This window comes from Coturnix japonica, chromosome 18, assembly GCF_054131305.1.
Source record: "Coturnix japonica strain WE chromosome 18, WE-NBRP24, whole genome shotgun sequence".
Lineage (NCBI taxonomy): Eukaryota > Metazoa > Chordata > Aves > Galliformes > Phasianidae > Coturnix > Coturnix japonica.
The window spans coordinates 6,381,669-6,402,625 of record NC_140680.1 but is presented as its reverse complement, the minus strand read 5'-3'; the positions used below and the strand labels follow the sequence as shown (position 1 = coordinate 6,402,625).

General features: G+C 38.1%; 1 protein-coding gene across 36 annotated transcripts in view; it reads left to right on the top strand.

The window, feature by feature from the left end:
- The window catches only part of TENM2 (teneurin transmembrane protein 2), a 1,410,959-nt gene that overhangs the window by 1,324,358 nt on the left and 65,644 nt on the right, over positions 1-20,957 (top strand). For 25 of the 36 annotated variants that reach the window (XM_085518796.1, XM_015875933.3, XM_015875927.3 and 22 more), the window contains 3 exons: positions 9,308-9,502; positions 14,877-15,077; positions 16,471-16,683. In XM_085518796.1, the coding sequence (XP_085374922.1) occupies positions 9,308-9,502; positions 14,877-15,077; positions 16,471-16,683 (609 nt within the window). The remainder of the gene's footprint in view (positions 1-9,307; positions 9,503-14,876; positions 15,078-16,470; positions 16,684-20,957) is intronic. The other 11 variants (XM_085518810.1, XM_085518804.1, XM_085518803.1 and 8 more) reach the window with 1 other exon arrangement.

Genomic DNA, 20,957 nt, shown 5'->3' with positions numbered 1-20,957 from the left:
GGCAAATTAAAAAGGAATGAACAGTCATATGGGAAAAATGCCATAATGTATTTTAAAAGTGTGAAGATGGGCAGTGTTATAAAGTACTGGCAGTGTGACTGTTACTTTTTGGGAACACTAGTTAAAAGGCAGCTTTAAGGAGGCTAATGGCAAACAGGTTCCCTGTTGGTAATGCAGGGAAAATGGTGCCTCCAAAGGAGTTGAAGCACAGGAGAGAGCACACAGCAGCAGACATGAGTAGAGAAGGTTGAATGTATCCATGCTGTAGAAGAAAATATTGGTTTGCTAAAAGCTGACACAAAAATCCTTACAAACAGATGCAATGTAGAAGAAATCTGTAAGACTTGGACAAAATGTGTGTGTGATGCAAGGAAATGGGTGAGTCACAAAAATCATCCAGATGAGTGACCTGAATGACAGGCAGAGCAACGGCTTCGTGCACAGCAACAGAAAGAGAACATGGGAGGGCTGGGAACTACTTGCTTGGAGGGAAAATAGAAATCAGAGCAATAACTTTATTGACAGACATTTCATGTGTTCGCAATCATAGCGTGTCTCATCACTAATACTGTACGGATAAAAACAGTTAAGCGTGCTTTTCTTTTTTTCCTGCTTTCATGACTTGTCACTTATGCACGCCTCTCCTCCTTCCTTGCAGCTGATAAAATCTAGCATGTCCAGCATCTTTTTTAGTATCTCTTTTTGGGTGAGATTAGGTTCGGTTTTGCTGTGTCTTTGTGTGTGTGCAAAGCCCTGCCTGCCCCCATCTCTCTCTTATGGCTGGAGGTGTCGTTCTGATGCTCAGACAAGTCTCTTGTTCCTCTCCAGCAGTTCCCATCTCTTTTGATTCAGTACCTTAAAATACCTTTGTTATAAATTTCCATCTCCTTTTCCCAGTCTCATTCTTTATTAGCAGACATTTTTCATTTCTGGCAAACTGATTATGTTCTTGGTTGGCTTCCAACGAGTTCTGTGTACAGGGCAGTGCTTGTCCTCTATGCCCTCAGATTTTGTAGTTTTACGTAGCTGCAGTGTGCTCTGAAAAGAGTTCTCTGCTGTTAAATGTGCCTAAAATAATTACAGAATAAATCACTGGACCTATAACCTATTTTGACAATGATTGACAGTCATTGCTATCTATCAGCTGCTAGCTCTCCCACATGAAATGGCATAGTAGCTCAAAATCCACTGCTCTGATACTTTCTAATTGGCAATTTAAACAGGAGCCAAGAACGGAAGGGGTTCCAGGCTGAGTTCTGTCTGATTGGTAGTGGTCATTACTCTAAGGGGCTAGAGATAGGCACTCAGTAATGCGACAAGAAGAAGAATGCAGGAACAGTTTTTTCTGGCCTTCAGCTTTCCTCATCAATTCCCAACTCAACTCTGTTGAAGGTTAGATGTTTTAAAATAAATAAATAAATGAATAAATAAAAAGAATGAAAAGAAAAAGGACTGGAATGTGTGAACACCTGAATTCTGCATACAGCTGTCTTGTTCACTTTGTTATAACACCAGTCATTAAGCACCCTAGTGTTTCTTAAAGAGTAAAGAATATGCACCTGTCCACACAGAACACTGAAGATTAAATGTAAGGATTAGCAGATGTTTGCCAGGTGGTTGATGTGTAGAAAGAGTCTGGTGATACGGAAGTACTCAGGTGCTCCCTGCACAGGGCTAAAAATCGCTTTGTACCCTTAGCATTCTTTGTGAGAGAGTATTGAAATAGAACTCAGGAGCTCTTTGTAGCTGATGAAAATTAGAGAAAATAGTTTAAAAAAAAAAAAAAAGGTTGCATATCTTTGTACGTTACCATTTCTGGCAAGCCAAAAATTCTTCCAGTCTTACAGTGTTTCCATTTGGAGACTAAGAAACTCTCTGCTCTAACTGTGCTCTGCTGAGTTGAATGGTGTCCGTGATGATGTATGCTTTGTAATTTTGTTATTGTGTTTATTTGGTTAGTTTATTTAATTGTGTTGCAATCTACTTTTTTTTCTTTTTTTTTTTTTTAGATTGCTTTGTCTCTATGCATGATGTGTACTGGTTGTTTTGGGGTGTTTTTTTTTATTTCATTAAGTTTTCATTACGAGTTTGTCTTTGCACTCATGTTGGCATCAAATTGGAGTCCTTGCAATGATGGTAAATGTCATTGAAGCAGCAGTGATCAAGTACTTGCAAATCACATTGTGGAAGTACAGCTGTTAAGAGACCTTATGCACTTTCTGTCCCTGAATAACAGACATGGCCCTAAGGCACAGCTTCAGATTTCAGCATACTTGACTTTTAGGTGCCTTCATGTCTATATTGTATCTATATTTGAACCTGTAATATAGTTTTTTTTCCCTATATTTAGACCCTGTCCTAGTGGGATAACTGGAGTTTAGGTAGTTGTCATCCCCATTTGCTCGCTAAAAACCAAGTGTATTTCTAATTCAAATGTAGCAAGATCTCAAGTGTTTATCTGCAGTCCATGTGGGACTATGTAATGAATCATGTTATGATTAAAATCTTCTCTGGTAAACTTTATAACACAAGTAGTAGTAACTAGAATGACATGAGACCAATCTGTATTTTAAATACACTATTTACCTCCCTATTTAAGTTCAGTCCTACATTTAGTCGTAGCAAAACTATTACCACAGAACTGTGGATAAGACCAATTCTTTCATTTCAAATTTCATAAAATCTGAGAAAAATTACTTCAGTGTTTCACTTTACTTTTTTTTTACTCTGTGTCTAAAATGACTTATGTATGTTTTTTGTGCTTCTCTGCTATGAATCACAGCACATGTTTGGAAGCATAATTCTCCAATGTGTAGGTTCTCCTTGCTGCTGCCTTCTGAGAGCTTGAAGCATCATCTCTTCAGTTCTTCCCTGCATCTAAGCTAATCTTTCTTCCTCCTCAGTTTTCCCAGAATCAGAGTTATCACACGTGCCAATTAAGAGCCTCATGCTTGTCTATGGCAGTAGCCCAGCTAAACACCTAATGCCATCTCTTGGTACAAAGTAGGTTTTATCTCTGTCTGTCTTTGTAGTTAGGTCAACTTCACTGCTTCTATCTAAAGCAGGGTGTTACTGGTTCCCAAAGAGAAAAAAAAAGTCAGATTGCAGGGTAGTGTTTTGAGGTTTTGTCTTTATTTTGGAACATGACAAATTGATCAGACATTCTCTCTGTAATAAACCAGAACCAGTGCATGGCAACTCCCATTTCATTGAATGCATTTATGCATATGAAGAGTCACGTTTATCTATCAGGCTCTATTTACAGGAAGGTGTTCCCTATTTACGAGGAGATTCCTGACTGGAATAGCTGAAAATTGATCTCTACCATTTTGCAAACGATCTTAGTGTGCTGCATGGAGAGCTACAGTCTTCTCTTCAGCATAGATAGTGGTAGTTGCAGAGCTTCAGTAATAGCAGAGGCAGAACAGCAGGTTGACAAAGTGTCACATTCAGAATGTAATGACAAGAGAAAGTCCACAAGACAGTTTGAAGCCTGACACATCTTACCGATTTTTCAAGTGTTCAGGTGAACTGAAATGTCCTCTTTCCTCTCCACTCCAATTTGTAGTTTGCTTTGTACCACTTGAATTTTTATTTTTTTTCTATGTTTAGCTGTGGCTCTAGCAGTAAGAACACACAGTGATCTTCTCCAGCCATTTAGAACTCCAGTATCTTTATAGAACTAAGATTTGGGTCTTTGTTGATGGCTAGTTAACCTTCAAGCCCATCTTCATCTTAGTATTACGAAGCTACAGACATTTCAGTCCACTGTGAAATCTGCTCAGATATATCTGATTATCTCTGCTTTCTGAATTATTATGAGACTCTATTCCTAAAGCAAGGATCAACTGTGTAATTCCAAAGGGATAACATCAAAATATGCCGTGATTCTGGAAATTGATGCTCAGCACATAGAAGTTCATATTATCCATGTTTTGCTAGGTAAGCTAGGAAGAAACATTCATATTTCTTGCATGGATTCCTGTAATAATTGCAAACAAAGCAGTTGGATCCTTTGTAGAGTGACACAGGAAGGTGCACCACGTGTTGTCCTTACCTCATTTGAGGCTGCACACGGCAGGCAATGAGAAAAGCCATGACGTTTTTGATAAATTTTGGTCAAGGCACAAGTATGCTGAGCATTCAGAAGAATCTAAATATTCATTGTGCGATTATTGCTGTTCAATCACTCCTATAAAAATCCTACCTTTTTTTTTCTTTTTTTTTTTTTTTTTTTTTTTTTTTGTAGAACAGCTTTTAAGCACTTATCGATTGAGAACATCTATAACTCTCAAAATGGAGGCATCCCCATATCTCTACAGGTATTTTAAATGAATTGAATTAATCATAGGCTTAAAAGTCTCTAGTGATCTTCGTTAACTTTCCTGGGTTTAATTAAAACATCTGTGCACTTTTAATTTATCGATTCATCCAACTCATATGTCATGTTTTTAACACACCCCAGCATGCTCTGCATCATTTTTAACCCGATTTCCACTTAACTAAAGCAATTAAATTCACCCCGGATTAATTAAAGCATCCATACTTTAGTGCTTAAGTCAGCGTGTGCTGCTTTCCCCAAATGGTTTCTGAATGTCAGAGATTTGACACACCTGATGGGTTTTTTGTCCTTCTGGAAATTCTTCTGTGAATCTCATTCTTGCTTACTAATGTGCGGTTTGACAGAGCTAGATAAGGGAGCGTTGTAAGGCTCAGATCTGGGCAACTGAGGTAGGGACTGCAGAGTATGACTGCTGGGAAGAGCTGTACATTTCTTCCTCATTCTGCCTTGGTGTCTACATCATGGAAAATAATACTGTTAAATAATCTAAATCTTGTGTTTTTTGTGGTCGAAGTAAACAGCTTTGAGAAGCAACTTAGGAAGCTTGTGTAGTGTCAGTAACAGTTCTGTATGCTCATTCTTCTGCTCCTGGGTGAGTTTCTACAGACCGACTTCCAAGCAGCTTCTCCTTGGCAGAGCAGAAAGTCCTCAGACGCGGGTATGCACCCTTCTGGAAAGCCTTGAGTGAAGTATTGTCTTGGGCCTCATATAAAATACATAATATAGTAAATATATGTAAGTAACAAAGCTTCTTTTATTTTTATTAAAGCGTGAAGAAAGAAGGACAGCACAAATGTAAATAGCGGGGTATTTGACCTTGTTTTTTGTGAAATATTAATCCCATGCATATTGCAAAACTAATTGAAATAGATTACAAGTTATCAATGTCAAAAGTTCACAAGTTAGTGAGCTTTTTCAGACATTGAAAGCTACAAAACTTGTCAGCACTGCCAGAATATTCTGGATATTTCTTCTGCATTTTGACGTTTAATGTTTTTCTTTTTTTTTTTTTTTTTTAAATAAAATAATGTAAGCCCAAGTTTTAATTAATTAAGGAATGTTACATGTCTGCTTCATGACAAAAAATGTGCATCTTCACAGGTACTCACACATGTAGGTAATGAAATATCATTATCAGCACTCAGTGTTTTATTTGCCAGCAGCACGAGCACACACACTGTGTAATGCATACAGGTGTCAACCCAACACCACACGCGCTCAGTGCAATGGGCGTAAGAGATGCTCTACACTGCTCTACACCCTCCCCTCAGTAGTGTTCTGTTGTAGCCTTTGTGGCCTGTGATCAAGCTACATATAATCAGCTCATGAACAGTATGGCTAAAAATCGCATAATTGTGTTACAAGTTTACAGTGTTGTAGGGCCTCATTACTAGCTGTCCAGCACTGTGGATTGGACATGGCTGTCCTAGAGCAAACTGCAAGATATTCTAGGTTGTGCTAATTTTCACTGTTCTTTTTCAGCCTGACTGAAGTTAGCAATCTCGAAAGAGTAGGTAGACCAGTCAGCACCATTCTTCGTGAGTGCTTGTGATGCATACAGAACAGATGGCAGGATTCATTCCAGCTTCCATTCCCAAAATATTCTATTTGAGTAAAACTTGGTGGGTGTGTGAGCGAGCTTCATAAAGCTTCATACCCGGAACGTGGCTTGGGAATAGCATAAATGAGCAAAAATGAAACATCATAAACCATGGGGTGGTCTTAGAAGTTATTTCAGATTCTCTTATCTGTAAATGAACTCCAGCAAAAAGCAGTAGGCCTGCGGACAAGTAATGAAATGTGCACCTAGTTGATTAAAATAGGTTTAGAGATAAAACAGGAAGGATGATGTTGTCAGACAGAATGTGTTTTTAAGCTACAAATGAAAATACTCATGTACCTGATGTCTCCTTATTTGTAGAAATGTCTCATGGGCTGACGTTTTGTGTAAGAAGAGATGTATGTGATGATTATAATGTTTCAGAACTGCTTTGTTTAAAACAACACTCATGTTAATTCTAGAGCCAGTATTTTCAGTTAGATTGTCCAAAATTAACATCTTATGCAACTGGCCTCATTTTCTAAAAGCCAGGTGTTTGCTGTTCCTTTGGTTTTCGTGGTTTTGTGGATTTTAAGCTACTCAGAAATATGCTCGTTGATTCCTAAAGCTCTGGAATAAGGTAAGGGAACACTGAAAAAGGGAAAGAAAAGAAACCTACTGTGGGAGCACTTTATTCTGCAGCCCAGCACCATCTGGTACTCTTTCTTCTGCTGTGCCAGCCGTACAATCTCTGGTGTCACAGAAGTTGAACCCCACAATTTTGGATCAAAAATGGGAGATGAAAATGCCCTTCCCATTTGCACATTCCAGAAAACAGATATATGCTTCTCTGACTGGACCACAGTAAACAAATGATTACTTAGATTTAGGCACAAGGTAGGGAAAGAAGCAGTCTTACAGCGGATGGCTGGCATGTTACTGTATAGCTAGGTCTAGATGGATCCCATCTAGGCTGCTTGGTGGTTGTTTGTTTGTTTGATTGATTGATTTCTGATGATGGATATTTGTTTCTTCTTGGTTCCTCTTGCAGGCAACTTGCTCAGGTGGGCTTATTGCCTTTATTTGAATTTTGCCTTTAGGAGAAGAGGTTTGCAGAACATCTTTTCTATTGTTGAGTCTGATAGACAAAAGCAGGATGGGCTGTCAAGTCCCAGTGTAGCTGGAGAAGCTACACTGAGCAACCATTAATAACATCAAATCTCTTCAATGGCTTGTAAGCATATAGACATCTAGCAGAAATGCTTCATTCTGTAATGAATTTGAACAGTAGGGCTGCAAGTTTAACCACCATGTACAGGAGCTCAAAGGTGTGGCTTTCACCAAGAGGTTTTCTGTTAGGATGAGACCCTACATTGTGTCAGGGTATGGAAGGTGGCATCGCAGACTTGGCACTTGGTATGATTGCTCCAGGTATTGCAAGAGTATCGCGTGCTGAGGAGCTAAGATGGAATCCCTGATGTAATGCTTGAAGACAGAAGGAACAGTAAGTGGAATGGCATCCATAGTGCTACTGGTTAAATGTGTTATATGTTGTGGAAGGATGTTTCATGGTGACATGCAAAAAAACATTAAGTCAGAATGACTCAGAGTGCATTGTGAACGTGATGGATGCTTGTCTGAGTTGCTGTTTAATCCAGATGGTTCAGTAGGCATGATTCAGAAACCAACTGCAAAAAACAGAAGCAGAAAATGTAGAATAAACTTTTTTATATAACACAGTAAGGCATTTATAGACAAATATCACATTTGAAATCTTAAAACTGCTACTGAAAATTACATTTTATTCTTAATTGTGTTCAATTTTGGAGTGAAGGAGAAAGAATTAAACAAGATTAAAAAGACTCGTAGCAATGGTGTTGCTATTTCTACCAAAGGATTGATCACATGGCACTAAGATGGTGAAAGGAGAGCAAAACATCCAACCTGAACATATTGATTTCATTGTTACTTTCTTGGAAGAAAAAAAAAAAAAAATAGATAAAAAAAGTGCTATAATAGTGACGTATGGCCAATCAAGTTGTAGTCCTAAATGAAATTCTCAGCACTCCACATTTTAGGTAAAACCCAAGGTTACAAATCTGAATAACTGTTTGCCTAATTTATATTTTTTTTTCTGTTTTAAACAAGAAAATTCTTGAAAATAATCCCTTCTCAAATGTGTATTTGCAGCAGATCTGTGGACAGCTCAGATTAATGAGGGTTGCTGAAAAGTGGAGAAGTCATACATCGGGACAATTACGTGTTTCTTTGTAGTAAATCAATTACTTGGTTCTTCTTGATCATTCAGGTTAACAGGATAATAGAAGCAAGAGGGACAGTAAGACCTTTTAATGATTAGTAGTAGCTTTGGTGTATATTTTTGGTACTGTAGAAGTAGCCATTAGTTTCTAATTGCTTTGAAAGGTGAAAAGATGGGGAAATGCTTTTTAGACTTTATCAAACTTTATCAAAGAAGAGTGTAAAAGTGTACCTCGTATCAAAGATACACTTCATTAGTTCTGTTTTCCTTCACCCCTTTGTTGTTTTTTTATATTCCGTTGGCTGGTGACCATATGCTGTGTTTAGCAGGCATGTAAGTTCACAGACTGCCATGTTTGCATGAAAGTTATCAGTGTATAGGTGTGTAAAAATGCCTTAGCGTAACATTTATTTATTACTGGTTTTAATAAACTACTTATTTCTTCCCACTGTTCTGCATCTGCCCAACATCTGGTATCCAAGATCTGCTGGCCAACATTACTATTCCTAGGTTTCACTTCATTTGCATAACGAATCCTTAATATTTGCTCAGAAATTTGTATCCCTTTAATAATACTACAGGAAGGGATAGAAGTTAATGGTGGTTTCTTGATAATACACTCTGAGATATGGGAAACGATTAGGCAGTTATATTAGGCGTGCATTTGTTGTACATAAAATGAAAGCTTGTGTTATTTCTGTGTTCAAGATCCTTATGTGGAAAAAAACAAGACATGGGGTCGTAAAAACTTGGGAACACTGAATTAAGAAATGTTGTGAAAGAAGAAAGATGCTATAAACTAATGTGTTTTGAGGATTGTGTTCTGCTCTCTGTGAAAACTGAATGTTACCTAGTGGAACCAGGTGGAATAATGTCAGAATCAGGTCTGCTTGCATTGCCTCAGTAGTTAGCCCAGACATCATTGATAGACTGTAAAGAGTAGTATTTGTACTCTCAGAATGCCCAACATCTGCATGCTTTCTTGAAAAGTACTCAAATAGTTTCTTTGCAAAGAGCTGAAGTACTACAAATTGGCTTAGGTTCTTCCAGCTAATTAAGATACTTGTGTATATGTGTAAATATTTAGTAGTGGATTTTTAATGCACTTTTATGGGAATACTTTTCTGACCTCATGTGCTGTTTTTATTTTTGTTCCATTTTCCAGCTGCCTGCCCAGTGCTGTGCAGTGGCAATGGTCAGTACTCCAAAGGAACCTGCTTATGCTACAGTGGCTGGAAAGGTCCGGAATGTGATGTACCCATCAGCCAGTGTATTGATCCCTCGTGTGGAGGTCATGGTTCCTGCATCGAAGGGAACTGTGTCTGTTCCATTGGCTATAAAGGAGAAAACTGTGAAGAAGGTAATATCGTGGCACATTTTCTTTCTGTGTTGTGAGATTTTTTTCTGGTCTTGGAGTGCTTAGAAAAGAAAGGAAAGGGCAATAGCATTCTAAATGTAAAACTACTGTAGCAGATATTGTGAAAGAGAGGGAAGAATGTAGTTCATCACAGTTGTATGGATCTATGAAAGCTTAAATTAAAGTTCTGATTTTTATATACACTATTATGCAGTGCTAAGAATGTCTGCCACAAGTAAACCTGAATAATTCCCTTGCTGAGGATAGAAGATAAATCTCTTCTTATGGATTATATTTATTGAACAATTTAGATTTGAAATGCAGAGTAAAAATGAGTAGTAGTAGGGAAAATTGCATAACTGCAGCTCCACACAAAGCAAAGAGATAAATTGCTTTTAAGACAGAAGTTGATGTGACGGATTGGGAAGACTTGGGTGTCCATGTTGCATACAGACGTCATCCAGCACAAATTACTCCTATTAACTGCAATCTCATGGGACTAAAGAAAGGTAGCTGGCACGCGCAAACAGCAACTATCTTTGAAGTGCAGAAAAGCTTTTCATGTTGGTAGTGTCCAGTTCTTTGTGTATGCAGGGTGAGCAAATGTAACAAAATGACCCATTGAAAATACAGTCATAGATTGAGCTTGGTGTTGGTTTTATTCACAGCGAGTGCCGTTGGAATGCACTGCATAAGTGAGACTTCAGTTCTTTTTAAAATGTATTGCTATCATTTTAGAAGGGAATTTAACTCTCCAGAGGACTGCTGGATAGACAGTTCTGCATACCTTGGCACATCCTCAGAGAGTAATATCTCAAGCAATTTTATGACGACTTCTCAGAGTTCATTAATCCTCCAAAAGGAGGAGCGGTTTGAAGACAAAGGTGAAAGAACTGGAGCTGCATGGGTTTAGGCTGGAAGGGCCTCCAAGGAGTATTCTGGATGGAATGCAGACCTGTACACTACATATGTATCAATTTTTACCTTACCCTGCAGCAAACACCTATTTATCACATTAAAAAATATAAAAGAAAGAAAGAATAAGGAAGAAAGCTATAGGGACCTGAACCACTAAGAGACTTCTTTGGATGTGGACTGCAGTCATCATCTCTAGGACAGCACTGTGCATTAGTCTGCGTGAAGTTACTTTGCTAAGAGCAAAAATAAGCTGGGATTCTCACTAGTGGCACTGCTAAAACTGCAGTAATTTCTTCAGTTCATTGTTGTCATCTCTTTCTAGAAATTTTTCACAACGCTGTAGCCATTAAAGCTCTGCTTCAGAACTCAACTGAAATCAGTAGATTTTCTGTTTCTTTTTCTTACAGTTTATGCAACATCCAGAAAATTCTGTAATGTCCTTTTGACTGCTAGATTTGATAGTTTGCTGTTCACCCTGAGTGTGCAGTTCTGGGAGGAACTCAAAGGTTGTCTGTAATGCCCTGATGTATGCGGTGCTCTCATGGACACTGGGCATAGAAAAGACCATGTAGCACATACTGTGACATCCAGGCTATTCCCCAGGAATTCAGAACCTCTCTGGCACAAACTGCAATTGTTTGCTCAGTCTAATTAAGTTATATGAATCTCATCATGTTCTTCATTGTTATGTTAGAGTTAATATTATTAGAGAGACTGTGGTAGATGGCCTAAATTGATCTTTCTTTCATTTAATTCTGTAAATTTTAACTCGTAAGCAGTTCCTGACCCATTTCTATTTTAATTTGCAGGTGCTCTCTTTACATTCAATTGTGTAGAATGCTTGTTCTGTATTTGGGCTAGACATATCAAATCCCCTAACACTCCTGTAAGAGAAATAGGTTTTTGTAGTGCTTAATTCAGCTTATCCTACTGTGAATGTTTGAAGTGGGTGAAACAAATACATCAGCAATTCCAGATAAGTTTTTAGAACAATCTAATGCATGTATTGCTGCAAAGGAGTTAATGTTAACACCTTTCAGAGCTGGAAACGCTATGAAATTTTCAGTCAGCAGTGCTGGGGAGATACATTAATATGTGAGGGGAAAGGATATAGATTATTTAATCACCAGTGCTTGAAAGGATAAGGATTCCAACAGATAAATGGATTACAAAGGCAAAAAGGTATTAACTGCAAACTTGGAAGGTGCCGATAACATGATAGAAAAGGTTAGAATAACCTTTTGCATACATCATTGAGCAATAAATAACTCAATAAATTAATTTACAAATGTATAAAGAACAACCAGCATATTTCTTCTGTAAAATACCATTACTTCCTTACATATTTCTCCTATTAATTCATGATCTCAGGGAAAATGATCAGATATGAAGTCTCTCCAGTTGCAAGTAATCATCTGCTCATGTTTAAACTTTCTTCTTGAATTAGTGGTAGAACGATACAAATACATATATCTGTACTATATTACAATATGAAATCTCTACTGATTTGAGTTTTCAAAAAGAATAGTTAAGGTTGGTTCATTCTCCATTTTCCAGTGGGGATCCTGAATTAGAACAAATGGGTCAGCATTTTTCTTCTTCCAGTTCACTTTTTATTTCTGATATTCATCGTTGTCTTTACTGTTCAAACAATTTACCTGAAATGAAAGTGGCACTGAAATCAATATTTTTGATGCACAATTTTTGCAGCATAAACACTGTTGTTCTATTAACAAATTTGCACACAAAACGAAGGGGCATATTTGCCAGGTTTCATTCAATCTGGTTTGTGGGGAGACGAGTCAAATTGACAAATTAGGTTAACGGTGTTTTTCTTGTCACTTTCATGGTCGAGTCATTTTTCAATGACATTTAACTTCATAAGTGTAATTCATGGCTCTTTGGGGGTTTATGGTACATATTGTTCATAAAACTCCTTGACCTCCTTTTTTGTCCTTAGGGATATAAATTGCTTTCAGTACCCTTTTTATCAAATCTACAGAGGGCCCAATACTAAATGAGCTCTAATGATCTGAGCTGCCAAGAGACTACGAGTTCTAAGTCTAACAGACTGGCTTGCTAAAGTGTGTTGTCCTTTGTTTAAACACCAAAGAATCTCCGTTTATAATTCCTTATTAAGTCCATTGTAAACTCTCTTAAAGAGCTGGGGACAGAACCTGTGCAGAATTACCCAGTGCAGTTCTATTGCAGATAAGCATGTTGTACTCATTTTGGCAGCTGAGGATCTGACCCAAGATGATAGCCCTGAGAGCGTGTTTTAAAATAGAATGAGATTTGAGTTCGAAGTAAAAGCTCTCCTTGATATAAACTTTGAAAGCTATGAGTTAAATGTATGATAGAAAAAAACAGCTATAAAGCCTGTTTGTCCAGAACAATGGACAAAAAGGGATCACATTAGTTGTTCTCCTGTAAAACAAGTAGCTGGGATTTGGGGGAACTGGTAGGCTTATTCTGTGTTAATAAAACTCAGCTAAAAGCGTACAGTAATTTCACAAAGAGGAAAGATAGTGCATTTATGTAGAAGGATCAGTTTTTGTTCCGTGTTGCTTTCATTAATAGTTGAGAAGGAAGGTGGTACATTTCTAAAAGGGGGCAAACATTAGTACTCGTCAGTATTTCCTCAAGTTCCCAGCTGTGCTGCAACTCACAAGAGAAAGCTATGCACATTATCCGTTTAAATTTCCCATTAAAATATCACCATTAAAAATATATGTGTATGTAGGGACAAACATAACCTTCACCCATAAGGAAAATTGACCTAATTTTTTCTGTTTCTTTATTTGTTGGACAAGATTCTTTTGTCTGCCAAATTCAACAGAGGTGACATGATAGGTCTATTTGGTGGAGTTTCTGGCTTTGTTCACTGTCAAGGCATGCTAACAGCACAGGCAAAGCATTCTGGATACTTTTAGAACATTTTGTAATTTATCTTGTTCTTCTGACTTTTTTTTTCCTGAACAATCATTGTTTATGTTTATACTTGATTGCACAATAATATTTTCATATCCAATTAATTGAATCCTAAATTTTAGCAGAGCAGACCCACTGCTCTGGGGTCATTGTTACTGTGAAAATCTTGTAAGAAATGTTACGGTATTTTCTGTGCGACGGTAATCTGAATTAAAATCTAACATGAGTTATTCTGATAACTCACATCATTGTGTATCTAAATGTGCCTGCTTCAATCCTGAGTTGTATCTAATCTATATACTTACTTTAAATGTTCTGTAACTTCATAAAACAATTTGACATGTCTGCTTATAGAAAAGTTGAGATTTAAAAGATCAAGTATTGTTCACATAAGTTAGAGTGAAAATGTCTCTGCCTTAATTTAGAAGGATCAATTTGGAAAAGATGAGAGATAAATCACTTTCATTATAAACTGAGATTTTCCTAGAGCTCCAAGAGCGAATGCCAATCATTCTTGGTTCTTCTCCTGTGAGCTGATATATACTAGTCATGAGGTGAATTCATTTTATTTAGGGCATAAGTTTGACCTTGGCCCTCAATTCCCCAGCAAAAGGCAGCTGGTAGAGCCTCACTGCTGCAGCTTGCAGGAGGGCATAGTACACTTACTTACACAAATCCATGGTATGAGATGGAAATTTGGAAAAGTGTAATGTTACTGATAGAGTTTATTTGAAAGAGAGCTTGTAACACTCCTTTTATTTATCAGGGCTGAAATGGCGAAAGACATTTTATGGATGCCTGTCCATCATAACAGTTTTCGCTTTCTTCTTCTGTTGTTTCCAGATGGAGAAGAGATGAAATCTGTATCTACATGTGTGTTTCTTTATTTCTTAAAGATTTGTCTGCTGGTTAGAACGTAGGTTGAAATAACTGGGTCTTGTCAGTCTCACTGCCCTGATGGGGTTGGAATGGAGTTCCTGGTGTATGAGTCTAAAAGAAGCTGAAAGGCACAGATAATTTGACTTCTGGGTACCTAAATGAGATATCACAGTATTGTCCTCACAGGCATCCAGCATTTGGATGGCAGTAATAGAAGCATTGATGAAAATATTGCATTTTGTTTGCTTATTTTATTTTATTTCTCAGAATGCTGTTTAATTCATCAGAACCAAAGTCCATTTAAGAAGTAATGTTAGGGTTAAGGCTTATGTATGGAACTCTCACTGTGTGTATGTAGCTTTTAATTTTGAGCCTTTGTGCTGTTTCTCCGCAGAGTTTGTACAGTAAGTGTTCATTTTTCAGTCACTCCCTATTTCAGATGGACCTAATGAAAAACACAGATTGCTTCACACTTTTCTGTTCTCAGGGCAGGTACTTACAGGACTTGAGGAATCACAATTTGTTTTATTTTGCCACTGTGTTAAGAACTTCAAAGTATCCATCCACTTTGGTTTTTTTGTTTTTTTTTTCTATACATTATATTGTGGGAACTGACCTTTGTGTGCATTCTTTTTGTTTTCTTGTTTAGTTGATTGCTTAGATCCAACGTGCTCCAATCACGGAGTTTGTGTGAATGGAGAATGTCTCTGCAGCCCAGGATGGGGTGGAATAAACTGTGAGCTTCCCAGAGCCCAGTGCCCTGACCAGTGCAGTGGGCATGGCACATACCTGTCTGACACTGGTCTGTGTAGCTGCGATCCCAACTGGATGGGTCCTGACTGCTCCGTTGGTAAGAAAACCATTCCTTGTGATTTTGCGTTGGTGTTCCTATTCTGGCAAAATGTTAATATCGGAGGCAAATTTGAAATGCAAATAATTTACAAAATTGTCTTAGGAACAGGCCTGGTCCTGTTCTGGACTGTGTTGGAAATAAGCATGCATACATTATAGATTATTTTATGTGACATCCCTAATTTGGGACTGACAGCTCGGGGTGGGGGTGTGGGTTAGAAGCCCATATTTCCTTCAGATACTGACTTTCTTCTGAACTGAGAAAGTTACCTAATTGCTTCATATCTCTTTCCTGACTTTGACTGAAAACTTCCATTGCAGAGATTCACAGATATGTCCATAATATTTGAAAATACTCTATTTTTGGTGCTTGCTTTATGGCACATTGCAATGCTACCCATCTATGAAAAATCTCACAAAGCAGAAAAGTCCCCTAAATATGGGGTATTTTTCAGTTGTACACAAAATATTTAAACAATCAGTTTTAGGGCAAAAGACACTCTAAAAAGCAAGAACAGAAGCAAATGCTGAAAAATTCATTCTCTTCAATGCTGCAATTGACTGAATATTGTAAAAGTGTTTATTCTAACAGGAGGAGCTAAGGGGAAAAAGAGAACAGCTTTGACATGACAGCAAATGTTCTATTTGTGGGGAAAAATACTTGGAATTTTGCATTTATATTGTAAGCTGATTCTTGAGGTGCAATTGTCTCTCAAAATAACATTTACAGCTTTCACATTTATTCAGCTATTTCTTAAAATTAATGACTCAGAGTACCCCACCAGTGAAATGAGTATCGAGATATGTTTTTTCTGCTTCATGCATCAGCAGCAGCCAGCAAAATTCATGAATGAGAATTTAAACTGTCAATTTCTTTGATGATGCATGAGGCGAAAGACCCTCTGCTTTTCTACAAGGAGCAAGGTACTGAGTGTCTCACCATTATTAGCAGTAGGATTCCAAATCTGTCACTTGCCAGTATCTTTTCCAGTCACTCCGAGAGTTTCTGTGACCCTGAATTGTCACCATTCTCTGCTGAATGTGTCCTAGGTGAGTTTCAGTCTCATTCTTAACAAACAAATGCGCTAAAATCAGTGCAGGTTCAGTTTTGAGTAAAGCACATCTATGTTCCCCCTTCTGCCATGCTGAAAGGCATTGAGGAAATCCTCTGCATTGGAATGGAGGACACAGCTCTGCAGTGTTCTGTCCAGAATACAGTAGCCGAGTTTTATAATGATTTGCTTGACTTTACAGCTAAATACTTAATGCTGGTTTTGATCCCCACACAAACAGGCCTGCTTTCAGCATAAGGGCACCTGTTCTGCTCAACTGCTGACTTAGTTTGCCTCTGACATAAGCCAGCTATAACCTGTATTCTTTTTTTTTCCTAGAAGTGTGCTCTGTAGACTGTGGCACCCATGGGGTGTGCATTGGTGGAGCATGTCGCTGTGAAGAAGGGTGGACAGGAGTGGCGTGTGACCAGCGTGTGTGTCATCCCCGTTGTACAGAGCACGGAACTTGTAAAGATGGGAAATGTGAATGCAGAGAGGGCTGGAATGGGGAGCACTGCACCATTGGTAGGCAAACGACAGGCACCGAAACAGGCACATATTGCTTTCTTTTCATAAATCGTAGAAACATAGTTACTGTGGTGTTCTGTGATAGGCTGTTCCTTTAAGGACCCTAACGCTATCCAATATTATCTTGGGCTCCAAATGCATTGGGTAAAATGCAGATGAGCTCTTAGAATCATTGAAAATAAATAACAAGCTGGTTTGTGGGGAAAAAAATCCGCAGCAAACGAGCATTAGTAAGTAAAGATGTAACAAATGGTCCGTCACGGTGTCCTTTGAGCTGAGCTTTTCAAACTTAACTAAACATTCCTTTGTGTGAATGGCATCTTTTTTAATTTCCTGGTCTGATGCATCAGTGCTTTCCTGCTATTATACATCACATCTGAAACACACCACCACCATCTCCACACAGAGCAGGGGTCAAGTGGTGGAGGAATAAGTGCTCCTGGTGCTACAGAAATAGCTCCCTAGCATTTCCCTGTGTTGTGCTGTGACAGTGGGCATGGTGTTTGCATATAGACAATCACAGCATGGGAGGGCCTTGTCAGTAGTGCAGCATGCTGCTGTACCCTTTCCTAATAGCGTGTTGCTCAGCGCAGTGTTGGCATCATGCAGAGTGCTGTGACTAACACGATTGCCTCTCAGCTGTGATGTGTCAGCCTGGGAAGTTCAAAAAGGTTATACTTACACAAAGCAATGATGTGCTATCCCTTCAATTACAGCACTTGAAATCTTCTTTTGAAGAGGAATTAATTGTTTCTAAATGATGTTCTTTATTTTGTCCCTATGAGCAATCAGGCTGGGTATTTGGACTGTATTATCAAATTCCTTGGGGAGGGGGTGGGGAAGGAAGGAAAAAAATGTTATTTCCCCATATTGTAGTTGAAAATGGGAAAATCTAAGTGGTCAAATCTTGTTTGAGCAAAATTGTATAGAGCAATAACTTCCAAATGCAAGCTGGCAAGTTTATTTTCTTCTATCAAAAAAATGATAGAGGACGGTGAGGTGTACCTTAAGTAAAAAGCCGGTGAGTCAAGAACCAAGATCTTGAAGTGATGAATTTACCAGGGAAAAAGAGTAGGTCAATTGAGATTTTCATGGCAATAAGGGACCCTAATGGGACAGTCCTATTACAAGTGAATTGCTATTTCTTTAATTAAAAGTATGGTGAGATTATTGCATCCCTCAAGCTGTTTTTCTTTTTCATTCCCCTCTGATTTCTCCTTGAATACATAAACCATTTCAGATGCATACATGAGTTGGAACATAAAAAAATATGCTTATTGGGAAGAAAAAAAATGGTATTTTAGGGCACATCCTCTGACACTGTGGTGCTGCATGCTTCCATCCACTACGCCAGTGTGATTAAAGTCAAAGCTTTTGTGATGGAACACTTTGTCACCAGCAAAGATGCAGAGTGTTTATTCACAACTGCTTTCTGACTTCCATCGTGTCAGCATCTCTCTGCTAGATGAATCCAGGCGTTTTGTTTTAATATTGAGTACTTACCAGATCGTTACAAAATGCCTACTTTATAAATATTTCTGCATTAAGTTGTGTAATAATTGCTTATTCTAAAAGTTGCTTCTTTGCCCAATTGTGTTTGTTTTTTTCTTTTTTGCTTTATGATCTTTTAGAATCATGCCTGTTTAGAGATAATTAGTGTATTTCAAGTCTTCATTACTGTGCACACAAAAAGATGTCTTGTACCGATATCATAAGAGAACTCTGGAAATTACAAGCTGGACAAGTGAATCCTGAAGTGAGATTTTTTGTTTAATTCTCAGAGCTGTGAAATATTTTCCCTATTATTCTTCTTTCGAGAGAAAGGCCAATACTGCTGAAGTGATTCAAGTCAATAAGCGTAAGCTGGTTTTGTTTGGTATGCATTAGAAAAATGTCTTTTAAATTCAGTGTGGATCTGCCTGCAGTACAGATTAGACTTAGGGGAAAAAATAAATAAATAAAATAAAATAGGTTTGCTTGTCCAGTTATCATACATTTAAATTTGTGCAGTCATAAGCTGTGTGCTGTATGTGGATGGATAGATGTTGTTGTGACGAGGCTGTATTAATGAGACATTCCCTGACTGTCAGACCATTGACAAAAGCAACAAAGCATGATGCCAGGGGTGGAAGTCAACTCAGAGAAGCATCACAGCTTTATCCCATCAGTTTATTTTCTCTGGTTTGCTTTTACCACAGAGGCTCGCAGAGGGTCAGGGTGATAAAACTGAGCTTTGTCGGTGCTTGTGCAGAAAACACTTGGAGTTACTACTGGACAGTTGGTCCTTAGAGAATAGATGGGTGCTTGGAACCAAGTTTGAGTTGCTCGGTGTACCTTTAAACATTTGTATGAAGAGCTAAAACGTACTTAAATTTTACAGGAAATCATTCTAACTTAGTGCACTCCCTTTATGGGTTCAGCTTTCAATTGGAAGGTTGAGATCAGAATTATTACTAGCTAGGGAACATCTGCATTAGGCCATTGTATTCAAGAATGTTAATTTGATGTGTACTTTTGTTGGTTTTTTAATTCAGAGCAATTCCCTTAGTCCTGTACAGAAGGTCCCTTGCAAGCCCCGCAAGTCTGTCTGTCCAAAGAGGAAGCAAGGCCAGGTCATCCTCAGAAGGCATATGAGCAAAGGTTGAATCTTTCTCCTCCCTCTACACAGTTTCAGTTTTTTAATAGCTGTGTTCTGTCTTCACAATACTCACTCCCAACACAGGAGAAAACTGGGATTCCTGTAGGAATCCTTTATTTGCTGTGAATGTCCACTTATTGCTAGACCCAATCTGAAATCCTTTCAAGCCAGGAGATAAGCTTGCTTTGATTTTAGTGGCTTAAGCCAAGTCTCCTTAGGATATGTACTTTGTGAGGGAAGAGAGGTTTCTATATGTAAACCAAGCTGTGTTTTATTCTCTTTGTCTTTCTTTAGCAGTTTCTCGTTCTATATTCCCATCACAGTGGAAAATAAATCATCATAGCAACCTGCAGGTATCCAGGTTTATCAGGTTATTTTGTTCTATCTAATTTACAGTCAGTCCTTTGAAGACAGTGGGCTAAATGTGTACACTTTGGCTTTTCAGCATTGAGTATCTAAGCTCATATTACCCTGTTGCGAGCTTTAAACAAGAATGTGGTTTGTCTCTGCATTAGCTGTGTTATAGGAAGAAAAAAAAACTCTGCAGAGTCTCCAGGAATGCCCCTGTGAGCTCAATGGTAACAAGCTGTGCAAGGCAGCCTTCACCTATGTGTATCAGTGGAGTTACATATAAAAATCAGTAAGCACAAATTCCATGTCACAGAGATTTTGAAGAATCTGTATCCAAATAATATGAAAATGAAAGGGATGGTGCCTGGTCTTACTGAAGTGCTGGCTGCAGCAGAGCAGAACTGTACTCTAGACACTACATTTCACTTGGCTACTTCAGGTAGGAAGAAAAATGGCTTACTGGAGTGATGATAAAGAAAATGAATCTTTTCCCAGGGCAAAAATAGACCTGTCAGGATATCTTTATTAAGTGATTACTATTCAGTGATTGCAATTATGGAGGAAGTTATAACTAAATAATAGAGGTAATCTAGATGAGGAAAAGATTATTGGAAAACCAATAACAAAGCAAAAGACTAAGAACAGCAGTTGTTAAATCTTGAACCAATTTCATGCCAGAATGTTAAGATGAAGGATTTATCTTTTCCTTGAAGCATCTGCTTGTTGCTAAAGCATGCTGTTATGAAACTGTTCTGTTACTTTCACTGAAAATAATACTTGAATGTGTAAAACTATTGTTTTTAATCTACTGTGAGGGTATTCTCTATGTAAACTGTCAGAACTGTAGACGGAGAACAGTGTGATATGTAAGGAGATCTTAAGAAACAGGCAAAAAATACCATTTTTAAAGTGTAATTCTATCTGTATTTCATATCCTGCAGCCTGAAATACAGCTGCCATTAAGTGATTTGTAAAGATCTTACTGTGAGACCAGAGAAACTGGGATTTCATCCTAATTATTTTTAAGTAAAATTTAAAAGACTGCAAACATGTTTTATCTTACAAGGTGAACTCTCTCATTGGAAGTCGATAGAGGAGATTTTATCGTGGCAGCCTGCCATATTCCCAAAGCCTCTCTCTCTTTTGCAGTAGGTGCAAAGTGAGTGCTCCTGCTTTCAGACAGGAAGTTGAGGGAAGATTGGAGTAAAGGATACTGGATAGTACAGGTCCGCTCTAAGAACTTGTAAAATTAGATTTCAGTCATTTATCCAGCCAAGGTGGCTGCTGTTTGTGTTCTGTATTTGCAGAA